Source organism: Aricia agestis, chromosome 11 (assembly GCF_905147365.1).
Source record: "Aricia agestis chromosome 11, ilAriAges1.1, whole genome shotgun sequence".
NCBI lineage: Eukaryota > Metazoa > Arthropoda > Insecta > Lepidoptera > Lycaenidae > Aricia > Aricia agestis.
This window is the reverse complement of record NC_056416.1, coordinates 11,179,606-11,203,878: the sequence shown is the minus strand read 5'-3', so window position 1 is coordinate 11,203,878 and position 24,273 is coordinate 11,179,606. Positions and strand designations below refer to the sequence as shown.

Here is a 24,273-nt window from a genome sequence, read left to right as displayed (position 1 = left end):
TCCTGCCGACGGAACAAAAAGTTTTCAAAAGTTCCTAGGTCATGGATGTGTAATAAATATGTGTATCTATATATAAAAATGGATTTCCAATTGTGTTAGTAACGCTTAAACTCGAAAACGGCTGAACGGATTGGGCTGATTTTAGTCTCAAAATATTCGTGGAAATCCAGGGAAGGTTTTAAAGTGACACGAAGTTCACCGGACCGGCTAGTCTATTTAAAAATCTTAAATATATGTATAGTATAAAAGTATTAAATATATTTCCGTTGTCAGATACCTGTAGGCTGTAACACAAGTCCTTCAGGTAATTACCACGGGGCCAGACTGACGTGGTGTGAAGCGTCCATCGATATTATTATTATTTACATGGATATTCGGTACACCACACATTTCCATCACTCCAATACCTATGTCGCCAGGATCGACAGTGGTAACCAACCACGAAAACCTTGATATAATCACGGACGCCGTATGCTGTTAGGTATAATTATTGTTCTGTCTTCATTACTCTTTGGTTTCCATACTTAATAATATTATAATGCCTATTTAAACGCCTCCGTGGTCTAGTGTTATAGAGCGCGGCTCTTAACTCGGAGGTCGTGGGTTCGATTCCCGCGTTGGAAACATGTTATTTCCAAGCTTGGTTAGGACAATGCTGGCTGATCATCTGATTGTCTGACAAATAAGATGATCCATGCGTCGGATGGGCATATAAAAAGTCGGTCCTGCGCCTGATCTCTCGCTCGTCGTATCGGTCTTCCGTCCCACTGGGTTATCAGAGTAAAGGAATAGAGAGTGCTCTTGAGTACTGCACACACACTTGGGCACTATAAAATTATTCCTGCGTAGCTGGCCTCGTTTCAATGAAACCGGCCACCGTCACTGAAACCGGTGTGGGAGCTGTTATTAACAATATTATAAACTCGAAATAGTTTTTGTCTGTCTGTTCACGATTAACACGCTGAACTTGAACGTTGAAATTAGGTATGCAGTTTCTGTTACCGCGCGATTAACGAATTTCGACGCAATAGATTTGCGGGCGTCAATGTGTACGTGCAAACCATCAAATCACAATTACCGCGCGATTAAGGAATTAAAAAAAAACACATTAAATCACGTTTAACTTAAAAGCACATAGGAGTTCGGATAGTGACCCCGATAGACAGGTGTTGTGGTATAGCTGTGTATTGATTTGTACACTTGATAAATATGAAACAACTACAGCTTAGAATTACCATAACTTTACATTCGGTGATAAAAATTTACATTTCGAATAGTTTGTTTCGATTAACTAGTCAGGTTTCATAAGATACAACTCAGTTTCGACACACGGCTAACAGAATGCCTGTTACTATTGGCTTACAAATATAGAATAACTGAATAGTATAACGTATAGGCATGTTGTACTGTGCCCAAAGGGTACGTTGGGCCACGTATCCTTGATTGGTACCATGATTGTGAAGTTGTGTGCCAAATTGCCAATAGCCAATAATTATGAACTTGTCGATTGTGCATCAATCGACACGTTCGTAATTATTGGCTATTGCTTGTGTTGGTCCATCATCTGCCAATGTACAGCGGTCGCATAAGATACAACAGCTTGCAGGAAAAATAAGATTAGTAGTATATCTTTCACAATAAGATAGTATATCTTTCAGAAATGAAAGTAATGCTTTCCCCAGATACTCTTCCAAATCGAACGCTTACGTGGTATAGGCACTTAAAGTTTTTGACTCTTCCAGGGTTGTGAGTGTTTTTGTATATTGCACAATGCACACACATGCATAATTTTATGTATGTGTGTGCATTGTGCAATATACAAAAACACTCACAACCATATGGACTGATTTTAATGAAGGTTGAGAGAATTCATATTTAATATTATAAATCGCATTTATATGTGTCTGTTGTCTGTCTGTATGTCAGTCTTTCTATCTATCTGTCTGTTACCTCTTCACGCTTTAACCGCTGAACCGATTTAGCTGAAATTTGACATGAAGATGCCTTGAGTCCCGCGAAAGGACACAGGATATTTTTTATCCCGGAAACATGTATATCCGGGGCGATAAACAAATTTTGGCGCAAAAGAGTTGCGGGTGTCGTCTATAATATGAATGAATAACAATTTGATATTGTAATACAAAACTTTAAAACCTATAATAATAGTGTCGTAGTACCTAAACACTCCATAATACCTGGATTTATTGATGGCATATAAATAGTTTCTAAATAGAAGAACAAAATGGTTCCTTGAAATTAAAAAGTCCATCGTCGACCACATTTAATGCTAATCCGGCCGGTTTTTTTTAAGTAGCCAAGAACACACGACGCGAATGTAAGATTAGACACCTTTAGCAGGCGTAAAGTACAGATAGAATTTAAATCACAGGTGGTTTTAGTGGGTAGGTTCGCAGTCAGTCCACATACCCCCAGGGTGCTACGGCTTAACTGAAGAACATCTCCAACACTCTGGGGGCACCCATAAAGGTTTTCCTCTGCGAGATCAGAAAAAAAATTGAGTCAAATTCATCCCCTTGAATTTGAACTAATTGCCAAGTAGTAATCGAAAAAGTGCATCAAAAAAGTTTCTTTTTATATTCTTATCTGTTTTCGACTACTCCCGTACTATAGAAGTATAGATTACAGTAGTATAGAACGAAGTTGCCCACAAATTCGTTTTCTCACTGGAAGCTTACATTTTTTAAGACAAAATTTATATTATAATATAGTTTGTACTTGCCCGGGACTGAATGTCCCTACGAATCCAAATCGGTTAAAGCGTGGCGAGGTAAAAGACTTTGCTCTAACATTCGGACAAATCTAAATAATGTAAAACCCAATAATTGCCACTTTAAGAGGATATACCAAGGGATAGAGAAATGAAAATAAAAGTACTTGTAATATCTATTGCTTTCTACCTTACCTCCAGCCTCCCCCCGCAGAGCGCGATAGAGACAACTGCAGAAAGTCAACGATTAGTTGTCCCCTGATTTCTTCTCCAAAACTTAACCGATTTAAGTACTTTTTCATTTAAAAATTAAAGCAAGGCTTGAGCTGTGTTTTTGTTTTATTTTTTTTGCATAATATAGCTAAATTTGTTTTCTGTATGTTTGAACGCAGTGGAAAATCTGGCCATTTTTTTGGGTTTTTGAATGTTTATGTCTTTTTCAATAATTAAATTATGAAAAAAAAGAAAACATAGGGACATATGCTAATAGTAGCCATAGATATTCAGGAAAAAAATTATAACTCTACCGTCATTATCCAGGGAGGAAACAGGGGACAACGTTTGTATGGAAAAACGGCTCTAGTGTGTCCTATTAAGGGTTCACAAATCACACTACAGAAAGTCCTATTATTATATATTTTCAAACAAAAATCTATGATGGCATAGGAAACCCAACGATTGGGTAGTTTGTCCTGGAAACATTTTTTCAAATGACGCAAATGACTCAGATATATCATGTTATTTCCCATTACAATTAAATATCCTTTGTGTTTTCTACTCGTAAGAATGCTTATCGAGGAATTATGTTATTTTATTCCATTATATAACAGCTTTGATCAAGTCCAAATCATATTAATAGGAAATACATGAAACAATGTGCGCTTTTATAATTTTGGACGTACGGTAATATCGTGGACGTCCGCGGTAAAACGATAACATAGGGAAGTAAAATGTATGAAAATATATGAAGACGCGTTTAAATTTCCATCGACGATAACTTTACGTGCACGTTAGAGGACATCACGACGTTTACACTCTTCTGTACCGCAAAAAACGTCCGCGGTGCGTAAAACCAAAAGGGCATTTAACGTACCCAACTTTTATCGTGGAAGTCGGCTTCAGCGATAACGTGACGCCCAGAATTATAAAAGCGCACATTATAATTGACACAGAACAATAAAAATTGTTTTTATTGTTCTGTGATAATTATCTTATTTTGAGTTTTGATCAAAAAGGAGTTTTGACGTCACGCGTCAGTTTGGTCGGATTTTAGGATACGAGAATACCACGTCGTAATTTTATTATACCGAGATTGCATTGAAATCTTATAGAAACTGTATTATTGCAAAATTATTTCGCAGAATCGACAGCTGCCCGCATAGGTATCTAGAAAACCATGCACGCGGATGCATTTTTGCAAAAGAAAACGAGACACGATTTATGTCTTTGAATTCGTGAAGATGATGATCATAATTATAATATCAATGTTTATGTTAAGTATATAATTATCTACATTTATAATGTAAGTAACCAAAAATCTAGATTTTTCATTTTATATTTATGTATATTATATAAGTATTTAGCTCAAACAGATTATCTAGATATTTTTGTTGTAGTGTAGTGGGGCCGCCAATTTCAGTCAATATATTTGGTTAGATTTTAATTGTACTATCAGTGAAATTGATTCATAGGTGGTCAATGGTCATCATTTATGTCAAGTCCAATAATAAAATTGATTGGACTTGATTTTAATTAATAGGTTAGGCTAATATTCACACCATATAACCCGACCAGAAGGCTTAATGGCCACATTGTGCATATGAATCAACTTTTTCTATGATACTTTTAATATACATAATATAGAGCCTTTTACTCATTGCTTGCATAAACAATAAACATCTAATAAATAATTAAGGGCCTGTTTCACCACTTTCTGATAAAGCGCCGAATAGGCTATTCACAACTTTTTGACAGATTCTCCATACTTGATCTGTCAAGTTAATTGGTGGATAGCCTATTCGTCACTTATCAGGAAGTGGTGAAACAGGTTTTAAATATTTACCGTAACTTTACAAGTTAGTTAATAATCCTTGACCTATTATGACCTATAATGGCAGACAGTGGGTTCTATTACTGGTGACAAATCGGTCACGCAGTCGGGGAAGTACCAGTTCCAAAGTTTGTTTGTCTCAAAGTGTTCACAGTGTGGACTGTATTAACATTGTTTTTTTTTTAATGAAATAAGGGGGCAAACGAGCAAACATTCATTGCTATGCGGATGATAGTACAGGTGATGCTGTATATACCGGCTCCCCTAATATTTCTCGGCAAAATGTCACTGAGAGTCGAAACGAACTTGTGTCTAAGGTGGAGAATTCATTGGAGAAGGTCTCTGAATGGGGTAGACGTAACTTAGTCCAATTCAACCCCACCAAGACACAAGTCTGCGCGTTCACCACTAAAAAGTCACCAATGGTCGTTTATCCTCGTTTCGAGGGCACATCTTTAACCATCTCCCCTAGCATTGAGATACTTGGCGTCAACATATCGAGCGAAGTCCAGTTCCGATATCATCTTGAGGGTAAGGCCAAATTAGCCTCGAAGAAGCTTGGTGTTCTTAACAGAGCGAGACAGTACTTCGGTCCGGACCAACGCCTACAACTCTACAAGGCGCAGGTTCGGCCTCATATGGAATATTGTTCTCATCTCTGGGCAGGGGCGCCAAAATACCAACTGCTCCCTTTGGATCGTATCCAACGAAGGGCTGCTCGAATTGTTGACTGCCATAGTGTTTCAAACAGCTTGGACCCCCTGGAATTACGCCGAGATGTTGCTTCACTCTGCATCCTCTATCGGTTGTATCACGGGGAGTGCTCTGAGGAATTGTTCGGAATCATACCACCTGCAACTTTTCGCTATCGTCCCACGCGAAAAACATACCATCCTCATCACCTTGATGAGTGGCAGTCTTCCACAGTGCGTTTTTCGCGTAACTTTCTGCCGCGCACTGTAAAACTCTGGAATGAACTGTCACCAGCAGTATTTCTGGACCGATACGACCTGCAAACCTTCAAGAAAAGAGCGTATTCCCTCTTAAAAGGCCGGCAACGCACCTGCAGCTCTTCTGATGTTGCGAGTGTCCATGGGCGACGGTAGTTGCTTACCATCAGGTGACCCGTTTGCTCGTTTGCCCCCTTATTTAATAATTAAAAAAAAATGGGTCACCTGATGGAAAGCAACTACCGTCGCCCATGGACACTCGCAACATCAGAAGAGCTGCAGGTGCATTGCAGGGTAGGGAAGGGAATAGGGTAGGGGATTGGGCCTCCGGTAAACTCACTCACTCGGCGAAACACAGCGCAAGCGCTGTTTCACGCCGGTTTTCTGTGAGAACGTGGTATTTCTCCGGTCGAGCCGGCCCAGTGCCGAAGCATGGCTCTCACACGTAAATTTTTGATTAATTGATTAATGATTAGTGATTATTGCCGATGATTAGTAATCAGGAGAAGGTTAGTGTGGACAGCGACTGATTAGTGCAAGTCCTCTATTTTCTTCTTATTACTAATCACCTGCAATCGCACTAATCAAAATGAATACAGGCCCTAATGTCTAGTCTCTGAGACTTTAAAACAGGAGTTTATGTATGGAGCGTATCAGATTGGCTTACGTAAACGTTGGCCAATCGGCAATGCTATCAAATCCATTAAAAACTTAAGTCAAAAATCGCATCTTTGCATTAGTAAACTAAGTCATCCATACCTAGATTATATAAAGGGTGTCTTCCTGTCTGTCTGTTACCTCTTCACGCCCAAACCGCTTAACCGCTTTTGCTGTTTGGTATGCAAATACTTCGAGTCCCGGGAAAGGACATAGGATAACCCGGAAAAATGTACGGTCCCTGCGCGAGTTACGAAATTTGGCGTAATAAACTGTAGTCCGTCAAGAAAGTGAAGAAATTAAAAAGTGGCAACATCGTAGTGTCCCTTTTTCTTAGATTGATTTGAAGGGACACAACGATGTTGCCACTTTTTAATTTCATCACTTTCTTGACGGACGATAGTAATAAACATTATGCTCATCGGAGCATAATGTTTATTACGTCCCATCGGATAACAACGATTGTTACCGCGTTTGCAAAGCTACCTCCAGCATCTACATTGCACAATCGATGTTAATAATGCGCAATCATAATCGCATAATATTTATATTTTATTTATAATAACTATACATATATATGTATATTAGATTAATTATTATTAGAAATAAAATGCGAAAGCGTGTCTGTCTGTCTGTCTGCCTGTCTGTCTGTTACCTCTTCACGCCCAAACCGCTGGACCGATTTTGCTGAAATTTGGCATGGAGATACTTTGAGTCCCGGGAAAGGACATAGGATACTTTTTATTCCGAAAAAATGTACGGTTCCCACGCGATAAACGAATTTTGGCGCAACGGAGTTGCGGGCGTCATCTAGTAGAAAATAATAAATATTTAATTTGCAGCAAAAGTCGGTATAAAATTTCCATTATTTGTTTTCAACAGGTGCTAATCGCTAGCGAAATGAAATATCCTTTTAGATTATAATTATTAGAAATATATTAAAATTCTTACCGTTGTTTACGTTTTGGTAGTTTTTTTTAGTATTCTCTTAATTGCTTCCGCATACTTGTCAGTTTCTGAACGCAGAATTACAAATATGTAATTTTATTGATTTAAATAAACACAACCTTATTCGGTAATTTATTCGGCAGCCTTGAGATCTCGTTGCTAAGCGAGTATCGTAAAATTTTACTGTTTCTCGAGCGAAAACAGTTCCTTAAATTGAATATGCTAAATCTTTATTTATGCAGAGTCGTCGGAAAAAAAAATCGTAAAGTTTGTTTTACAAGCATTAATCAGCAAATATTGAAGACTCTAAGTTTGTTGGATGTTCGTGTAATGTATGGGCACACATTAATTACTAATTCATTTACTGTTGGCGGCGGGCGCGTCCGAAAACATTTTGTACGAAAGAATGCGGATCTAAGTCTTTTAATCAAGGTAAGTTCCAACCGGCTACGACAAGCATAAAATCGTTGGTGCCATCTTGCGAAATCTCTAAAGAAATAAAACAACGCTCGAGTCAATTTATATTACTCTATAGTCTATACTTGTTTGTGATTTAAGCGGCGTTCATACTTATTGTTCTGAAATACGCCCTTACCAAGGTATAGTCTGTCAAAAAAGTGAAGAAATTAAAAAGTGGCAACATCGTAGTGTCATCCCTTTTTTTCTTAGATTGATATGAAAGGGATGACACTACGATGTTGCCACTTTTTAATTTCTTCACTTTTTTGACATACTATAAGTATACAAATATTTGGCATTTTTTGTTCTTGCCTGTTACTTTTACCAAGCTTGATAGACAAGGATAAAACATTGTATACGGTATTACAATTTGTTACAATTTTTAATGGTTATATGCGAGAGTTTTACCCTATCTTAAGTCTAACTTATGAGTATATTAAAAAAAAAACATATTTTTATGGGTACAAAGTCCCCAAAATATCTTGTTGTCATCGAATACAAGTATTATATTATGGAAGCAGTTAAGCATATTTTGTGTATCATCCCACAAAAAAATACGTATTGAGCTTAATCAAATAATAAGATCATTTAAAACAAGACTACATTCGATCATAATTGAACAAAAAAAGTAGTGGACAATACCTGCATTGAGTACTTTTAATTCCCATTGACATAAATGCGGAAAATGTCCAGGAAAATTGAAATTAATTAACATTATGTCAATATCAACTCAAAGGCACACGTTATGGTAAAATATAATATTTATTGTTTACTAGGTTTTTTCCTTAGATAATAGAGACTAGTGAGGTTTTATGTCCAACTTTACAATGAAATTAAGCTCATAGTTTAAAAGTTCGGTGTCGTAGTATAAAAATGTTAGTTAGGACAACGTACACTTTAGGTACATTTATTTTTACACATTTTCGTAAAGTACTGTCAGTAAAATTGATTTATAGACAGAACCGTGGTGTTATACGTGGGAGAGCCATGCTTCGGCACGAATGGGCCGGCTCGACCGGATAAATACCACGTTCTCACAGAAAACCGGCGTGAAACAGCGCTTGCGCTGTGTTTCGCCGAGTGAGTGAGTTTACCGGAGGCCCAATCCCCTAACCCCTACCCTATTCCCTTCCCTACCCTCAACTATTCCCTTCCCTTCCCTTCCCTACCCTCCCCTATTACCCTATTCCCTCTTAAAAGGCCGGCAACGCACTTGCAGCTCTTCTGATGCTGCGAGTGTCCATGGGCGACGGAAGTTGCTTTCCAGCAGGTGACCCGTTTGCTCGTTTGCCCCCTTATTTCATAAAAAAAAAGAATCAATAACGTGGCTCGTAGCCAACCTACGAGCTACGTTACTTGGTCGCTTTATGTCAAGTCAATGTTAGTCGTGATCCCTCGTCTGGGCTTGACATCACCCGACCAAAATAAACACGGCATCTGCCTATATAAAAATATAATATTACTCCCAATCTTCAAAAAAAAGTTCGTATTATTGCGAATGTAAATCATTTGTATGAAATGAGCTTGCAACTTTTTGCCAAAAACACACAACAAGATTTAACGAGCTCATGTGCCCATATAAGGACACTAACATTGTCCTACAGACGCTTCGACGCCAACGCTCTCCACTAAACAAACCATAAATTATTATTATAAGACTGGTTATATAATTTCTTCCGTTGTTATTCTTTGATTTTTTTTCATTCGCAAAACTTACTTTTTATTAATTACGTTATAATTTATAAGGTCCGTTAGCGGCCCACGTATATATTTATAAAGTTATAAACAAGTTTTCTTACACGTACGAGAAGAAGTTATAGCTCGTACAATCAATACTATATTATTATAAATGCCAAAGTGTGTGACTGTCTATCTGTCTGTCTTTCTACCTATATAATATATAGCCTACCTCTTCTTGTCCAAAGCGCTGAATAAATTTTGCAGAAATTTTGTTTGGATATAATATGTATGTACTTGATGTCCTGGGAAAGGACATAACATGATACTTTTTATTCCATAAATAATAAATATGTATGGTTCCTGTGCGATAAACCAATTTTGGCACAACGGAGTTTCGGGCCTCATCGATAATGCGATGTTAGAAACATAGTCGATTACAGCTGTTGTTATGCTAAGTACTCAAATGCGGTTTTGCTCGATAGTTTTACTCCAAGTCGAGTAATAATTACTGCAGACCGCAAAACTAACAGCTCGAAAGCTCGCATCGAGCCGCTCGAAGGCTTGCATCGAGCCGGCTTGATGGAATTAAATAATAAATATATCGATTTAGAATAAAACTATCGAGCAATGCTGAATGTGTGGACGCGGATTTTGCTCGACGTTATTGCTCGATCGAGCAAAACTGTATTTGAGTACTTAGCAATAAAGCTCCTTCCTAGTCAGTTTGCTGACTCTACTAAAGTTAGCATCACGATCGTCATGTTTGTCCCACCCCTTTCCATTTGAATGTGAACTTTTGAACGTCTTTTCTTCCTAATACCATTTAGTAGATACTAAGTTTTACAACTCTGCCTAAATTTTTAATATTATTTATCACTAGATGACGCCCGCAACTCCGTTGCGCCAAAATTCGTTTATCGCGCAGGAACCGTACATTTTTCCGGGATGAAAACTATCCTATGTCCTTTCTCGGGACTCAAAGATTTCAGCAAAATCGGTTCAGCGGTTCGAGCGTGAAGAGGTAAGAGACAGACAGACAGACAGACATTCGCATTTATAATATTAGTATGGATTTTTCCAAATACGGCGCGCGACGTACTGCGCATTTGTTACGTTACGCCATTGCTACTGATCTTGGTTTTAATGAACCAATTATAGATTTGTAATAAAAGCCCAAGTGGGCCTACAAAATTTGGGTTACTTTTTTAAACTGTTCGTTTTTTTGCAGAAGGTCAACGTGCATCTTGCTCGAACGAGGGCGAAGCGGTCCGGCTGGAACAAGACTTCAGCACTTGCTTCCGTTGTATCTGTAAGGTAAATGATTTTCTTATAGCTGTATTACAGTAGGCTGTATATCAAATTGAATTTAGTTTTTATAGTTGGTAAAATATCTTTTAGGGGCTATTCATGGATTCGCCAACTTATGTACCGTCAACGAAATTGATTCGTGGGCAGTTGACGGACCTACGTCATTTGGTCGGCTTATGTCAATTCAATGTTAGCTGTGATCGGTCGGATGGGTTTGAAGTAACGTGACCAAATTACTTAGGCCTGCCATCTGCCAATAAACGCGCGTCGCAACTAGGGCTGACCAATAAGCGCTTTTGATTCCGAGTGGAACAAAAATATTCCGAATATCCGCGCAGCTAAATGTCATATTTAAATTTCCAAAAGATTAAGGGCCTGTTTCACCACTTCCTGATAACTGACGGATAGGCAATCCAAAACTTAACTTGACAGATACTCTATACTCTATCTGTCAAGTTGTGGATAGCCTATCTGGCACTTATTAGGAAGTGGTAAAATAGGCCCTAAGAGTTTTAATAGAAGCAAAATTAAAAAAAAACGACGTGACACAAACAGCAAAATAACAAAATACATTAAAAAATACCAAATTTATTTTCTATAACTTAATCGTCATTACAGTTGTCCCTATAAACTCAATTTCAACTTAGACTTTTTTGCTAACCGTACCTAGTACGAGCACTTAAGATTTATTAAAATTAGTATGCCTCCTGACGACACCTGTTACTAAATATATTCATCACGTACCAAAAGAATAATTTAAAGACACGCACGCAACGTGCTCACTCCTAGACAATGCCGCCTTAAGTGCTTAATATAATAAGTGACCTTCTACTTCGGGGAATAAAAAACTGGCCAGGTGCGAGAGGAATTGAATACGAAGGGTTCCGTTTCACAAACATAAGAAATTAAACCCTGAAACTACAATTTTCGAATTTTTCATCCCTGTAAAAGTGTTTTAAAAAATATTTGTTTAGACACGAAAGAACGTGCAAGTTATTTTCAAAACTAAACCCTTGAGCAAAACATAAAAACATCGATGACAGAAGATATAAAAACACCTTGGTAATTTTAATATCTAAGATTTTCCTACTTTTGTAGTCCAAAATGACTATCGCTTCTCATGCTTATACTCCGAGATAAATATTAAGAGGATACACTAGGGCCGTTTTTCCATACAAACGCTGTCGTCTGTTTCCTCCCTGGATAATGCTGGTAGAGTAATAATTTTTTTCCTGAATATCTATGGCCACTATAAGCATGTCGCTATGTTTTCTTTCTTTACATAATTTAATTATTAAAAAGGTATGAATGTTCAAAAAAACCAAAAAAATGGCCAGATTTTCTCATCATCCAAACAACAAATTTGGCTAGATTATACAAAAAAAATAAAACATAGGGACACAGCTCAAGCCTTGCTTAAATTTCTAATGAAAAGCTTTAAAAAAAGTACTTAAATCGGTGAAGTTTTGGAGAAGAAATCAGGGGACAACGAATCGTTGATTTTCTGTTCTTTTATTAGAATTTTTGTCGTGAGGCTTGAGGTTACGGAGACAGTAATAGATTTTACAAATACTTGTTTTTCATTTCTCTAGCCCTTGGTGTATCCTCCTCAAGTTGTACGTTGGTTACTATAGCTCTACGGACTACGGTACAGCAGATTAAACTTTCCTTGTGAAAAAAAAAAAACTGTAAAGGTTTGCTGCGGATCCCTAAAAAGCTAACGTTCGAAGTGGGCAAAAATTTAGTCTTATAAGTTGTGATAATAAATAACATCTTACCTGTTTATTTAATTAGCAACTCTGAAAACGACACATAAAATACATCATTATACATTCAAATCGCAAATAGGTAAGAAGATTTAAGAATTATTATAAAAATATTTAATAGAATTTGAAATATTTTAATAGCTTTAGGCAAGTGTGATTATACCAAAAACTATTTTAGTGACCGACTTGAGTAGTAAAGCAACGATGAATTTTATCCTCGGAATCTCTATTTAAATATTTAGTTATAATTGTTATAAATAAATATAACCTTTATTTTTTTGCAATTGGTCCATGTGGTGCCGCCTTTACGAGTAATGCTTTTTGTTAGAGCAGTAATAAGATACAGGTTCCGCGCGTGCTGGTTTAATTATACTGGGTAGCAAAAAGTATCAATGCGGAACCAGTGCTCTATAATTGCCATCCCTGGAATCCGCTGCACCTGCTGACTGCTTCTAATGTCCCTTTATTATAGACGTGATTTTCTTGATACTTTTTATTCCGATATATTAAAAATTTATCGGCGCATTGATCGGAATGTATATTACTTGGTCGGTTGCGGAATATCTGATGGAATAGCATACATACTTAAATAGCTTATCGGCTCCCATTTCAATAGGTTTGGCGAGTGTTATTTGTAGCTTGTGCTTCAAGAGAGCTTAAGAGCTTTTACACACTGGCGATTAGCGAGCGATGCGATTTCGCGGCGGTTACTCGATCATAGGCGGTTTGGCTACGGCGAACACGCAGCGAATACGTGGCAATCATTATATAATTATTATTGGCGTGGCGCAAAATATGTTCCCACCGCATCAGTGTAAAAGCCCTTTAAAAGTAGATAATATCACTAATGAAAGAGCTAGTTTACTATTCAAAGAAAACCGCCTAGCTTGTAAAAATGTTTAACTGAATTTCGTAATTTAATAAGTTCTAACACTGCGTAAGTCACTTTTTGGCTATTTTGAAACGTTGATGCCATTCGCTAATCGCTAGAAAATAGAAAATCAGGAACACGTATATATTAGTTATATTAGTAAACCTGCTTTAGTATGGTATATATACAAAATTATTCAATTGTTTTCCCTCTCCGGAAAAGTTGTTATTTTTCACTTACGCGGTGTTAGAACTTAAAGGACGATTTGTGATACTTAAGGAATTTCCTAATCTACGAGGAAAATTGACTTCACTGCGATTAGCAAATTCTGACTTTTAATTACCAAACTATAAAAATATTTAAGAGCCATTGGCGCCACCTTGGTTTTTATTTATTTTGATTTGCATGCTATAAATTAATTTTACTGCGTCTATTATTTCTTTTAAATGCAATTAATCTCGCAAGATTTAATTAAGAAAATGCATATTAGATTGTATGAGCATAGCTAAGCATGAACAATGGCTAAAATAATTGGCTAGATTCCCCGGCTGTCTGCGGTAATGCCATAGGCTAATACCTGGTAAAAATAAAAAAAAGTATGTACGGTACGTCAGGTTGCGCGGCATTTCCCAGTAGATCTCACCTTGCTGGATGACTTGTATGGAATTCGAAAGCCCATCGCATTTATCGTTAACTCCACATTAAAACACATTTGCTTGCCAAACGGCGTTTTTTGTCGCGTGCTATTCAAATGTGCGTGTGCTTCAAGCATATCCTGATACTTAAGAGGATACCACAGCAGCTAGAGAAATGAAAAAAAAGTACGTGTAATATCTATAGCTGTCTCCCTTACCTCAAGCCTATACCGCAGAACGCGATAGAGACAACTGCAGAAAATCCAGAAAATCAACGATTCGTTGTCCCCTGATTCCTTCTCCAAAACTTAACCGATTTAAGTACTTTTTTCATTAAAGATTAAAAAAAGGCTTGAGCTGTGTTCCTATGTTTTGCTTTTTTTGTATAATCTATCCAAATCTGTTTTCTGGACGTTTGAACACAGTGGAAAATCTGGCCATTTTTTTGGGTTTTTGAACGTTCATATCTTATTTAATAATTAAATTATGAAAAAAAGGAAAACATAGGGACATTGTATTAGTGGCCGTAGATATTCAGGAAAAAAATTATAACTCTACTAGCATTATCCAGGGAGGAAACAGGGGACAGCGTTTGTATGGGAAAAATGGCGGTGTGGAATCCTCTTAACATCTATTGTTAAGAGAATTAAGTAACCTGACACAATATAGAATGTCATTTACAGCAGGGGTTCCCAAACTTATTTCGTCTACTGCCCACTTTGAGAACAAATTATGTTTTAGAGCCCCCTTTGTTTCAATTTAAAATGCATCCAGATGAAATAAATCACGCCCCAAACCTCTACACAACGCCCTCATTTTTTCCTGGCTCCCGCACCGCCCCCCTGTAGACCTTCAGCAAATACAAGGGGTGTTATCGCCCACTTTGGGAAAGGCTGGTTTACAGTATTAAGCATCATTTGAGATTAAATATAAGGAGGCTAAGTACTATGAATGTGAAGAAAATAATGAAAGTAGAGTCAAAGTTTACGGCACGTACAGTCACTAGCAAAAGTTGTGAGGGCTGGTATTATATAATTAAAGTACCACGTGACTCGTAAGGATGTCCTCAGGGCACCATTAGCCTTTATACAAGATAGCATCTTGGCTACTGTACGCCGCTCGCTTTATGTGTGTACGCACTAGGGGACATGAGATACAGATTTGACTTTATTTTTGAAATAGCTCTATATTTTGTGTTGCATCTTGTCAATATTAATTATGTATTGCAAAAAATCTGGTGATATGACAATTTACATGATAATTTTGGTATCAATTTACTAAGTGTGTACAGGGCCCATAAAAAACACGTCATTTACTGCGCGCGCGCAGCTTACAATTACAGTAAACTTTAGTAATTCAATTCTCCAAAGAATTTTATACCTCTATCAAGATTTATTGCTGGAGAAAGTAGTAAACAACTTTAATTTTTAGTTAACATTGATATTGAATAATTAATCTTTGATTTGTAGACAAAACTGGAGTTTTTTGTACAAAGTATCATGTGCTTCATTTTATGCAAAAAGCAAAAAAGTTTACTTATTCGTAAGTCATAACGTGCTTAGTTTTTTAAAGCTTGATATAATATTCATAACAATAATATTATGTTGTCTGATGATCATTCGGAATAGATACACGATACTCATACGGCTAATTAAAAGATTTTCAAATCATTTAAATTTTTCAATAGAGGCAATATTTAAAGTTAATGATATTATAATAATACGGTAAAAACGGTAAATGTTTCTTTGAAGTATTTCGCCCATATTATTTTATTGAAGTGACTAAATAAGTATGGCACCATGGCAACGTCCATCGCTATCCCGTCGCACAAACAATGGTCACCGTCAGTCTCGAGTTGTTATAATTTACTATTAGTAATGAACTTAAAAACACAAATATTGTATATTCTTTTTTATTTTAATCTTAAAAGTTAACAGCTTGTATGACGTTTATGGTTTAGTTAATGGTATTTTGTACGTTGGTAAGGTTAATCATTTATCAATCATGTAGATAACTTTTATTGACCTATTAGTTATGTATAAGTACAGTGTTATTTATATATAATTTTAAACTATAAGGTTGTTGTTATCTCAATAAAAAAATAAATAAAATTGGTACATATTATAGCATGTAGGTAATACATACGAATTACGACAAATTACTTCAAGTAAAGGAGTATACAATCCTGTCGCAACTTTTATGAATTTTTTAATGAATTGAAAAAATATATGTTCAAAACTTGTGTTTGTCAATGTACACACAAAAGAAAAAAAAAAATGTTAAATTCTGATGTTGGTGATACAGCGCAAATGCAATTTTACGACAGAGCTGCCAAAACATAATAAATTCGCATAAATATGCGTATAAAGTGTGGAATTTAAAATAAGCACATAATCCAGTGGTTGGCATATAAATGAGTGCTATTTTTGTTGTGGTCGTCTATTAATATCCCATAAATCGCTTATAGTAACAAGTAGATTGCTGGCTCTTGGACTATAATCGCTCGCAGGCTCTCGTTGATAGCCTCACAAAGAAACACTTTTTTTCATTTAAATATCTTTCTTTATACATATAAGGTCGATTCAGTAATAAAAAAAAAAACAGTTTTACAGCAAAATATGGATGGCAATTTGAATTGCTAAATATAAAATCATAACCCCCCCCTTTTTTCTTAGCCGTAGTTGGACAAAGCTCTTTTTCAAATATTTGCAAGAATTTGTTTTTGCACTAATCACCACCTCCCGCTCGGTTTTAAAAAAAATTGAAAAGTCTATTATAAGAAAATAAATACACATACATATTACAAATTGCACGAAAAACCAGAGACTAATGTTTGAGTAACATATTTTCACGTTCTGCTAAGTCATGATCAAACAAATGCTAAGAAATATTCATAGCCATCACTTAAATAAATTTGGTTTAAATCCCATATTGATTTGCCTACTATTTGGTATATTTAATGTACCTAATCTTAAGAAAAAAATTGATAATTTTCCCATCATAGTTATCTTGCGTAACGACTAATCTCTAAAGTGCTCAAATCACACAGAAATGGCAGCGCAGTGGCTAGCATTTTCAGTGTCATATGATTTTAAACTTTATCCTCATTATTGTAATGCATAATATCGCTTGAGAGACTTGGAAAGTCTCGCGGGCGGTGGCAAATCATATGAAAATGCTCGCCGGTGAGATTTGAGCCTTACGAGTAGGAGAAATGAGTTCATAACAAGTTGAAAAATATGAATGGAATTTTCAGGAATTATATTTTTTGGTTATCCACATAAATCGCGACTGAATTTATTTACTTATAAAGCTAAGGGTCCGTTCACACTGAAAACAGACGTAATGAGACGGAACGCGACGCGAACCTCAAAATATGTCATTGACATTTCAATTTTCTATCTCTCTTGTGGATCCTCAAGATTTAGTTTTTGGCGTGTGCTCTAAGATAAAGGTAAAATAATAAATAAAAAGCATAGGGCGCTAATAGCACTGTATACATACATTAATAGTCCATGTGCACAAGTCATATCAGAATAATATTAATGACAGAAACGTATTATTTATACGTGGGAGAGCCATGCTTCGGCACAAATGGGCCGGCTCGACCGGAGAAATACCACGTTCTCACAGAAAACCGGCGTGAAACAGCGCTTGCGCTGTGTTTCGCCGAGTGAGTGAGTTTACCGGAGGCCCAATCCCCTACCCTATTCCCTTCCCTACCCTCCCCTATTCCCTTCTCTTCCTGTCCCTACCCTCCCCTACCTTATTCCCTCTTAAAAGGCCGGCAACGCACCTGCAGCTGGTCTGATGCTGCGAGTGTCCATGGGCGACGGAAGTTGCTTTCCATCAGGTGACCCGTTTGTTCGTTTGCCCCCTTATTTCATAAAAAAAAACGTTGTGTTCACTGTCCATGCTTGTGCTGCACTCTAGCGTCAAAACATTGCAGTAATACCCTATCGTTTCTATGCCTAAGAGTTAGCTACCATAGAGCAGATATCGAAACAAAAAAGAAAATGACGTAAAACTGAAAATGTGCACGTGAAAGTGGGGCTCGCAGGTGGTATAGGAGGCTCGCGGCATGCGGTCCCACCGGTTACACTGGTGATGTGACGTGTGCAACACCACTACCACAATATAGCTAGCTCTTTTCCCCGTATATGTTCATATAATTATTAATAGTATTTTATGGATAGGGGTGGAATTTAAAACAATATTTTCGTAGTTGATGTCTATTTTGTAAAAAGAAATTTGAAAACTTTCAAGTTTCTAGCCTTAAAAATGCAGCACATGTTACAACACTGCTACATTACCACAATGAAGCTAGCTTTTTTCTCGCGGCTTCGCCTGATTCATAAAAACTTTGAGCCTTTAAGGCCCACCATGGACTGGAATTTCAAAAAATTCTTCCTCAGTTGATGCACTACATAATTTTTTAATTAAGGAGGAATTACTGATATTCTACATTTCTAGCTCTAAAAGTTTAGGCTAATTAAACTGGAAACCTGTACATTATAGGAACCATATAAACCCATTTAAAGGTGGAATTTCGAAAAATCCTTTCTTAGTGGGGGTCTATCGTTAGAAGAAATGTGCGAAACTTTTATTTTCTACGGCTAGCTAGTTCAAACTTTAATCCATTGTAACTAGACGAGGTATTAATGCGATGCATACTTAAATGAGCTTTGATAAGAGAGTTTGAGATTGAGATACACTTAAATAATGTTATATCTTTAAACGAGCAATTCTTGTATAAGTATATATAAATATAATCTCGGAATCGGCTCCAACGATTTTCGTGAAATTTAGTATATAGGGGGTTTCGGGGGCAATAAAGCGATCTAGCTAGGAATCATTTTTAGAAAATGTCATTTTCATCGAATACCGAGCAAAGCTCGGTCAAATAGCTAGTAACTATAATATGAAACCAAAAGAATTTTAATGTGAAGTTTTTTGAGTCAGATTTGATTTGAATTAAAATACGATAAAAAAAGATAAATCCACAGCCGAATATATAACCTCCTCATTTTTTGGAAGTCGGTTAAAAAAAGCTTGCGTTTTAAAATACCAGTAGAAATCTTTGGTATTTACAATTGGTATTTTAATCCCAAACAAAAAACTATATCTTTTTTTGCAATTTGAATACACCGTAGTCCATACCACACATTGTTATTTTACTATCGGGCAAAAAACTTCCAGTTACAAGATCTTGTTCGATACGAAGGTCGTGGCGCGTCCTTTTGATTCTTTATGTAATCCACGCGTTTGTTTACTTTTAATTTAAGGATTAACGCTTTAACATTCTTCTGTAATATTATGCAATGCGTATTAAAAAAAAATATCTTCTATTACTTATCATGACTCATAAGTCATAACATACGATCGAGTGTAACAAACTAAAGAATCGCACACGTATTATATTGTGTCTTTGAAAATAAATAACAAGCGTGTGAAATAAAATCAAAGATAGAGTTCTTTGTGAAATACAATTGCACGTAGTTTTTATTATTCGTAGATTGCACGGGATTAACGGATCTACTGATAATTATTTTTATAAAAATTCCACCCCCAAAGGGGTTAAAAGTGTTTCAAATGTTCTGTGCTATGATAACTATACGGACATATTATATGCGGGAAAAAGCCAGCGAAAAATTCCACCCGCAAGTGGTTTTAAAAGGCTCAAATTTTCTATAAATACGCAGTCGAAACCACGTTAAAGCTACGTTAAACCACGTTAGAGCTAGTTTGACCAAGCACTCGGCAAAAATTGTGTTATAGACGTCTAGAAAACTACAAGTTTCAGTTCTAAATTAAAGCAATGCTAACCAGCAAACACTGGAAGTATGTAAAGCATGACATATTAACAAACATACTCAACATTACATACAATTATAATTACGTAGATATTGTTATTGGCGATTTACTTAGAAACTCGCAGCAAAAAATGTTACCTACACGGCGCCAAGCCACGCCTAGGGCTACCTGTTATTAGAAAAACTTAATAAGGACATGCGTGTTTAGCAAAAACTATGTAGATACGGGGAAGTGATGAGGGGATTAAACTGTATAGTGTTAGTACCTTTACAAATAATGAATACTTACACACTATAACTAATTACTAATCTAATCGTCATCGTCTATCTACTTGTATTTGTTTGGTGCATTGGAAAAGTTTGGTAAATATTATACGTAACCAATACGCTGTAGTTATGGTATTTATTTATTTTTATTTTATTTTACCATTTATTTCAGGCATCTAGGCCCATAATACAAATACCTTAGTCCTTACAGACTAACATTCATATTATATTCATATTATAATATAATATACCTTAACGACTAACATACATATTATTATAATACACTTAAAAACTACACTTTGTCACGTGTCGTCGGTACTCTCACCACAAAGGAACTAAAGTTAATTTTGTGGCGAGACTGCAGTTATAAAGAGGAAAAGTTTGTTTGTCTGCATGAAATAATCTGCCCTGAAACTACTGATCCGATCTTGATGAAATTTGGCTTAGACATCGAGTAGAGCACAAGGAAGGACATATTACGTTTACAACGGAAAAATGTATGATTACCGTTAGTATGTATGAGTAAAAAGTTTATACGTAGGCACAACTGCGCGCAACTTAGAGTTGTTAATAAAATAAAACAATTTCAATTACGGCAATGTGATAGCCCTACAGTAGCTTGAATGCCCACAGTCGACCTTGCGCTGTCGCCTTCCAGGATCATTTACTCGTCTAGATTCAGTTACACGACGGAGTTCAATATACTAGCTGCACTGGACGATCGAAACTTAAAATTGACTTTAATAAGGCCCGCTTGAGAGCTAGGTAAATATTACATTCGCTAGTTTCATTAGTAAAGATGTCAAAAATGTATGGGATGTACCTAATGCTTTGCTAATAATTGTATCCATATTATATGGCCCTTGTGATGCGTTGTGCCCAATTCCATACATTTTTGATATTGCTATCACCATTTTGATAAAATCAACATACTTTTCAGTTGTAATTAATTTTCTACCAAGTGGTAGAGAATTAACTCTTAACTTTATTGTGCCCAAAAATATTATTTGTAGTAAACTGCAAGTGCCGTATAATTGGAAGTTTAAAATATTATTATATTCATTGCTTTGGAAACATTCGAATTCAGAACGGCTTTTCAAAAATCCTAAGCGTTTCTGATTATTATGTTTTTCTCACTGGGTTAGTTCTCGAATCCATGGTGGATCAACAAGAAAACATTTGTTTGAAATTTATTCAGAATAATTAAAGTATTTTTTATTATTTAAAATGAATTTTGTTTGTTCTATGTAGCTGATAACAATACAGACATAGATAAAATGTTATGTAACACCACAATCAGTAGCGGTCAGTCTGTGGTTTTTTATTATTTACGTAAACTATTCCAACAGGAAAGTACGTAGTAGTCTTATGGTCAGGTCACACTGAGATGAAGCGTGACTTTACGATGCATAAAATAACAAATTGGAATATAAATACCATGACGCTAATAAAATTTTGTGTATAGTTTCGTGGTTTGTTTTATATTTTAATTTTCAAACTCTATCTGCCTTTTTAACATAAAAACACGCCTATTATTCTCACGCCTCTTGCGATTATCATTATGATCACCCTTCTGCTGCTATTTCGTTTTATTCATAATCTCTCGAGCACATTACTGTCACTTTATGTGACCAATAGACATAGAACAGACACAAACAGTAGAATCAAAGAATTAGATAAGTAGTTGATCACACGCTGCGTTTACGACCGCCACGATAAGGGAGACGGGACCACCAGACTTCATTTACATTATTTTTTATTTTATTACTTACCTAATAAACTCTACATTTAGAAGGTCAACGACTGATGCACTAGAAGAAACCACAAAAGTTTTAAATAATATTAGAATCTAGGCTGAAATTATACATATAAACAACTTTAAGTTTTGCTACGTACACATTAGGGCCTATCCGTACTGCGAATTTTAACCGCGTTGATTTTTCGCAGTTCTGTAACACATTGAATCTTTTGAGAGTATCCGTACTGCCGCTGAAAAATGTTTATGAATAAATTCGCGAAAATAAAAATCGCGCGGTGAAAATTCACAGTGCACACAGGATCCTATAGAGTGTATTTAAGCTTTATCTTATAAAGCAGTGCTACAACTTCTAACTCTAAGTCATAGAAGAATTAATTTGATTGGTTCTTGATGGTATAGTTGCCCATCATCGACGTGACAGCTTCGCAATTTTTTTTCGTCTCCCTAGCGGTGTCAGGGAAGCCAGCTTTGCAGCCATGGTGGCAATCTTTATAGTCCATCATGGTCCAACGTAGTGGGTGGCCAAATGTAGCCTGTAGGCACTCAATATATGGATGGAAAAGCTATATGGACGATCACGTTACTCCAACCAATGCTAGATGCATAGATAAGCGTAATTTGTCTTTCGACCACTACAATAAAGCAAGCACGTATTGTGTCGATATCGTCCTTTTTGTAGTTGACCTATTGTTCTAATTTTACTCTAGGATACTAACAGGTAAACCCTGCAGTATTTCTTGATGACTTTTGACCAACCTTTTTTGGAATACAATCCTGAACGAGAAGTTGGGTGGTTTATTTGAAATCTCTAAATGCGATATCTACAACTATTACAAATATTATTTCTTTCCCGATGCAAAATCTCGAGGTCAAAATCCCGATGCAAAATTCGTCTAAAATATTATATAATGGGAATTAGAGAAACCTAAACGTTGGCTTGGTATAGAATAACAAAAGACCTAAAAATTTACTCTACTTTTCAGTGCCGTAAATAGCCTTTTTTGCGCCCTGTGCAAGCTTCTATATAACTGCACCTTTGTTTTTAACCGACTTCCAAAAAGGAGGAGGTTATAATATTTTCGTCTGTAGATATTATTTTACTACATTGGGAAACATCTCTGGGACCGGGAGCGCAGCGGGAACTTATCGGGAGCAATTCGAAAAATAAGGATCTCTCTGGTCTGGCCATTCTTGCGCCTCCCAGAGTCTACGCCCTGTGCCTGGGCACCGGTGGCACCGCCCTATTTACGGCACTGCTACTTTTATGGCAAAGCTAAGGTACATTTACTAATGTGCATTCTGTGGCAAAGACTCAATTGAGGCTTGGCATAGACAATCCTTGAAGGGCCTGAAAATTGACACGTCCATCTTCGCTGCATATATAATTGACCATTAATAAGACACGCGTCGTCCGCGTGTCCCATTTGTGACTTGACCCACTGTATGTGTGTCAATGGTTTGTTTTGGTTCGTTTCCTTTGTTATTACATTATAACCTAAGAGCCATCAACAGCCAGACTTTCATCATTTTATAAAGCTGAAAGTTTCCATGTACGTGACCTCTATAGAGGTGAGAAGCAACTATGGAGTTTTGATCGCGGTTAGTTGAGGAGGAATCCAGTTTTGAAGGTCTATGTAACTTTCCGTAAAGAATTAAGTTCAATTTTTTTTTCTTATTATCTTCTGAATAACTGTAAGGATCTTTCGCTGCCGGACATTTTTAACAGTTGCTTCCCAATGCCAGACACCCTTAAACTTCCTTAAAGTATTAAACTGCGATGGCAATCAAAAATGTCCGGAACTGGCAGATGTGATTCCTACTTTTATCCCAAAGAAAAAGATAAATTATTACGCTGTGTAGGCCCGAGCTGGACCTACACAGCGTAGGGTCCACGTCCCCCGGGTGGCGGATGGGGGGAAGGTCGGTAGAACAGCCTATAGCTACACGGCTAAATCCGATGGATTCACCGACCAACGTAGGATGTGGTCCTCTGGCATTTTGGGGGTTGAGCGGCGGGTTAACACCCCTCCCACGTAAAAAATCTAAAAGTTACGGAACTAACACAAGAAGCAAAACGATCTGATCCCAAAGGCGTGTGCTTGTGTCAGAGGCCAAGACTCAATTTGGGTCGCTGCGCCGCAGTAAGTAAGTAAGTTATCGAAAGTTTGGTAGAACTCTAGAACTGAATATCTCCTAAAGTAACCGCGACCGAAACTCCATAGTTGCTGGTTGTAACCTCTACGGGGTTCTCTAAGAGGGAAAGCTTATATAAAATTACTAAAGCCTGGCTATCGCAGGCTCTTGGGTTATTTATATTATATGTTTTCATGTTTTAGCGGGAAATACCCACGTCAAAGGTATATGTTGCGCAAAATCCTGGAA

General features: G+C 36.7%; 1 protein-coding gene across 2 annotated transcripts in view; it reads left to right on the top strand.

Annotated features, from left to right (window-relative positions):
• The window catches only part of LOC121731499 (BMP-binding endothelial regulator protein), an 88,690-nt gene that overhangs the window by 44,788 nt on the left and 19,629 nt on the right, over window positions 1–24,273 (top strand). For both annotated transcript variants that reach the window (XM_042120932.1, XM_042120931.1), the window contains exon 3: window positions 10,701–10,786. In XM_042120932.1, coding sequence (XP_041976866.1) covers window positions 10,701–10,786 — 86 coding nt within the window. The remainder of the gene's footprint in view (window positions 1–10,700; window positions 10,787–24,273) is intronic.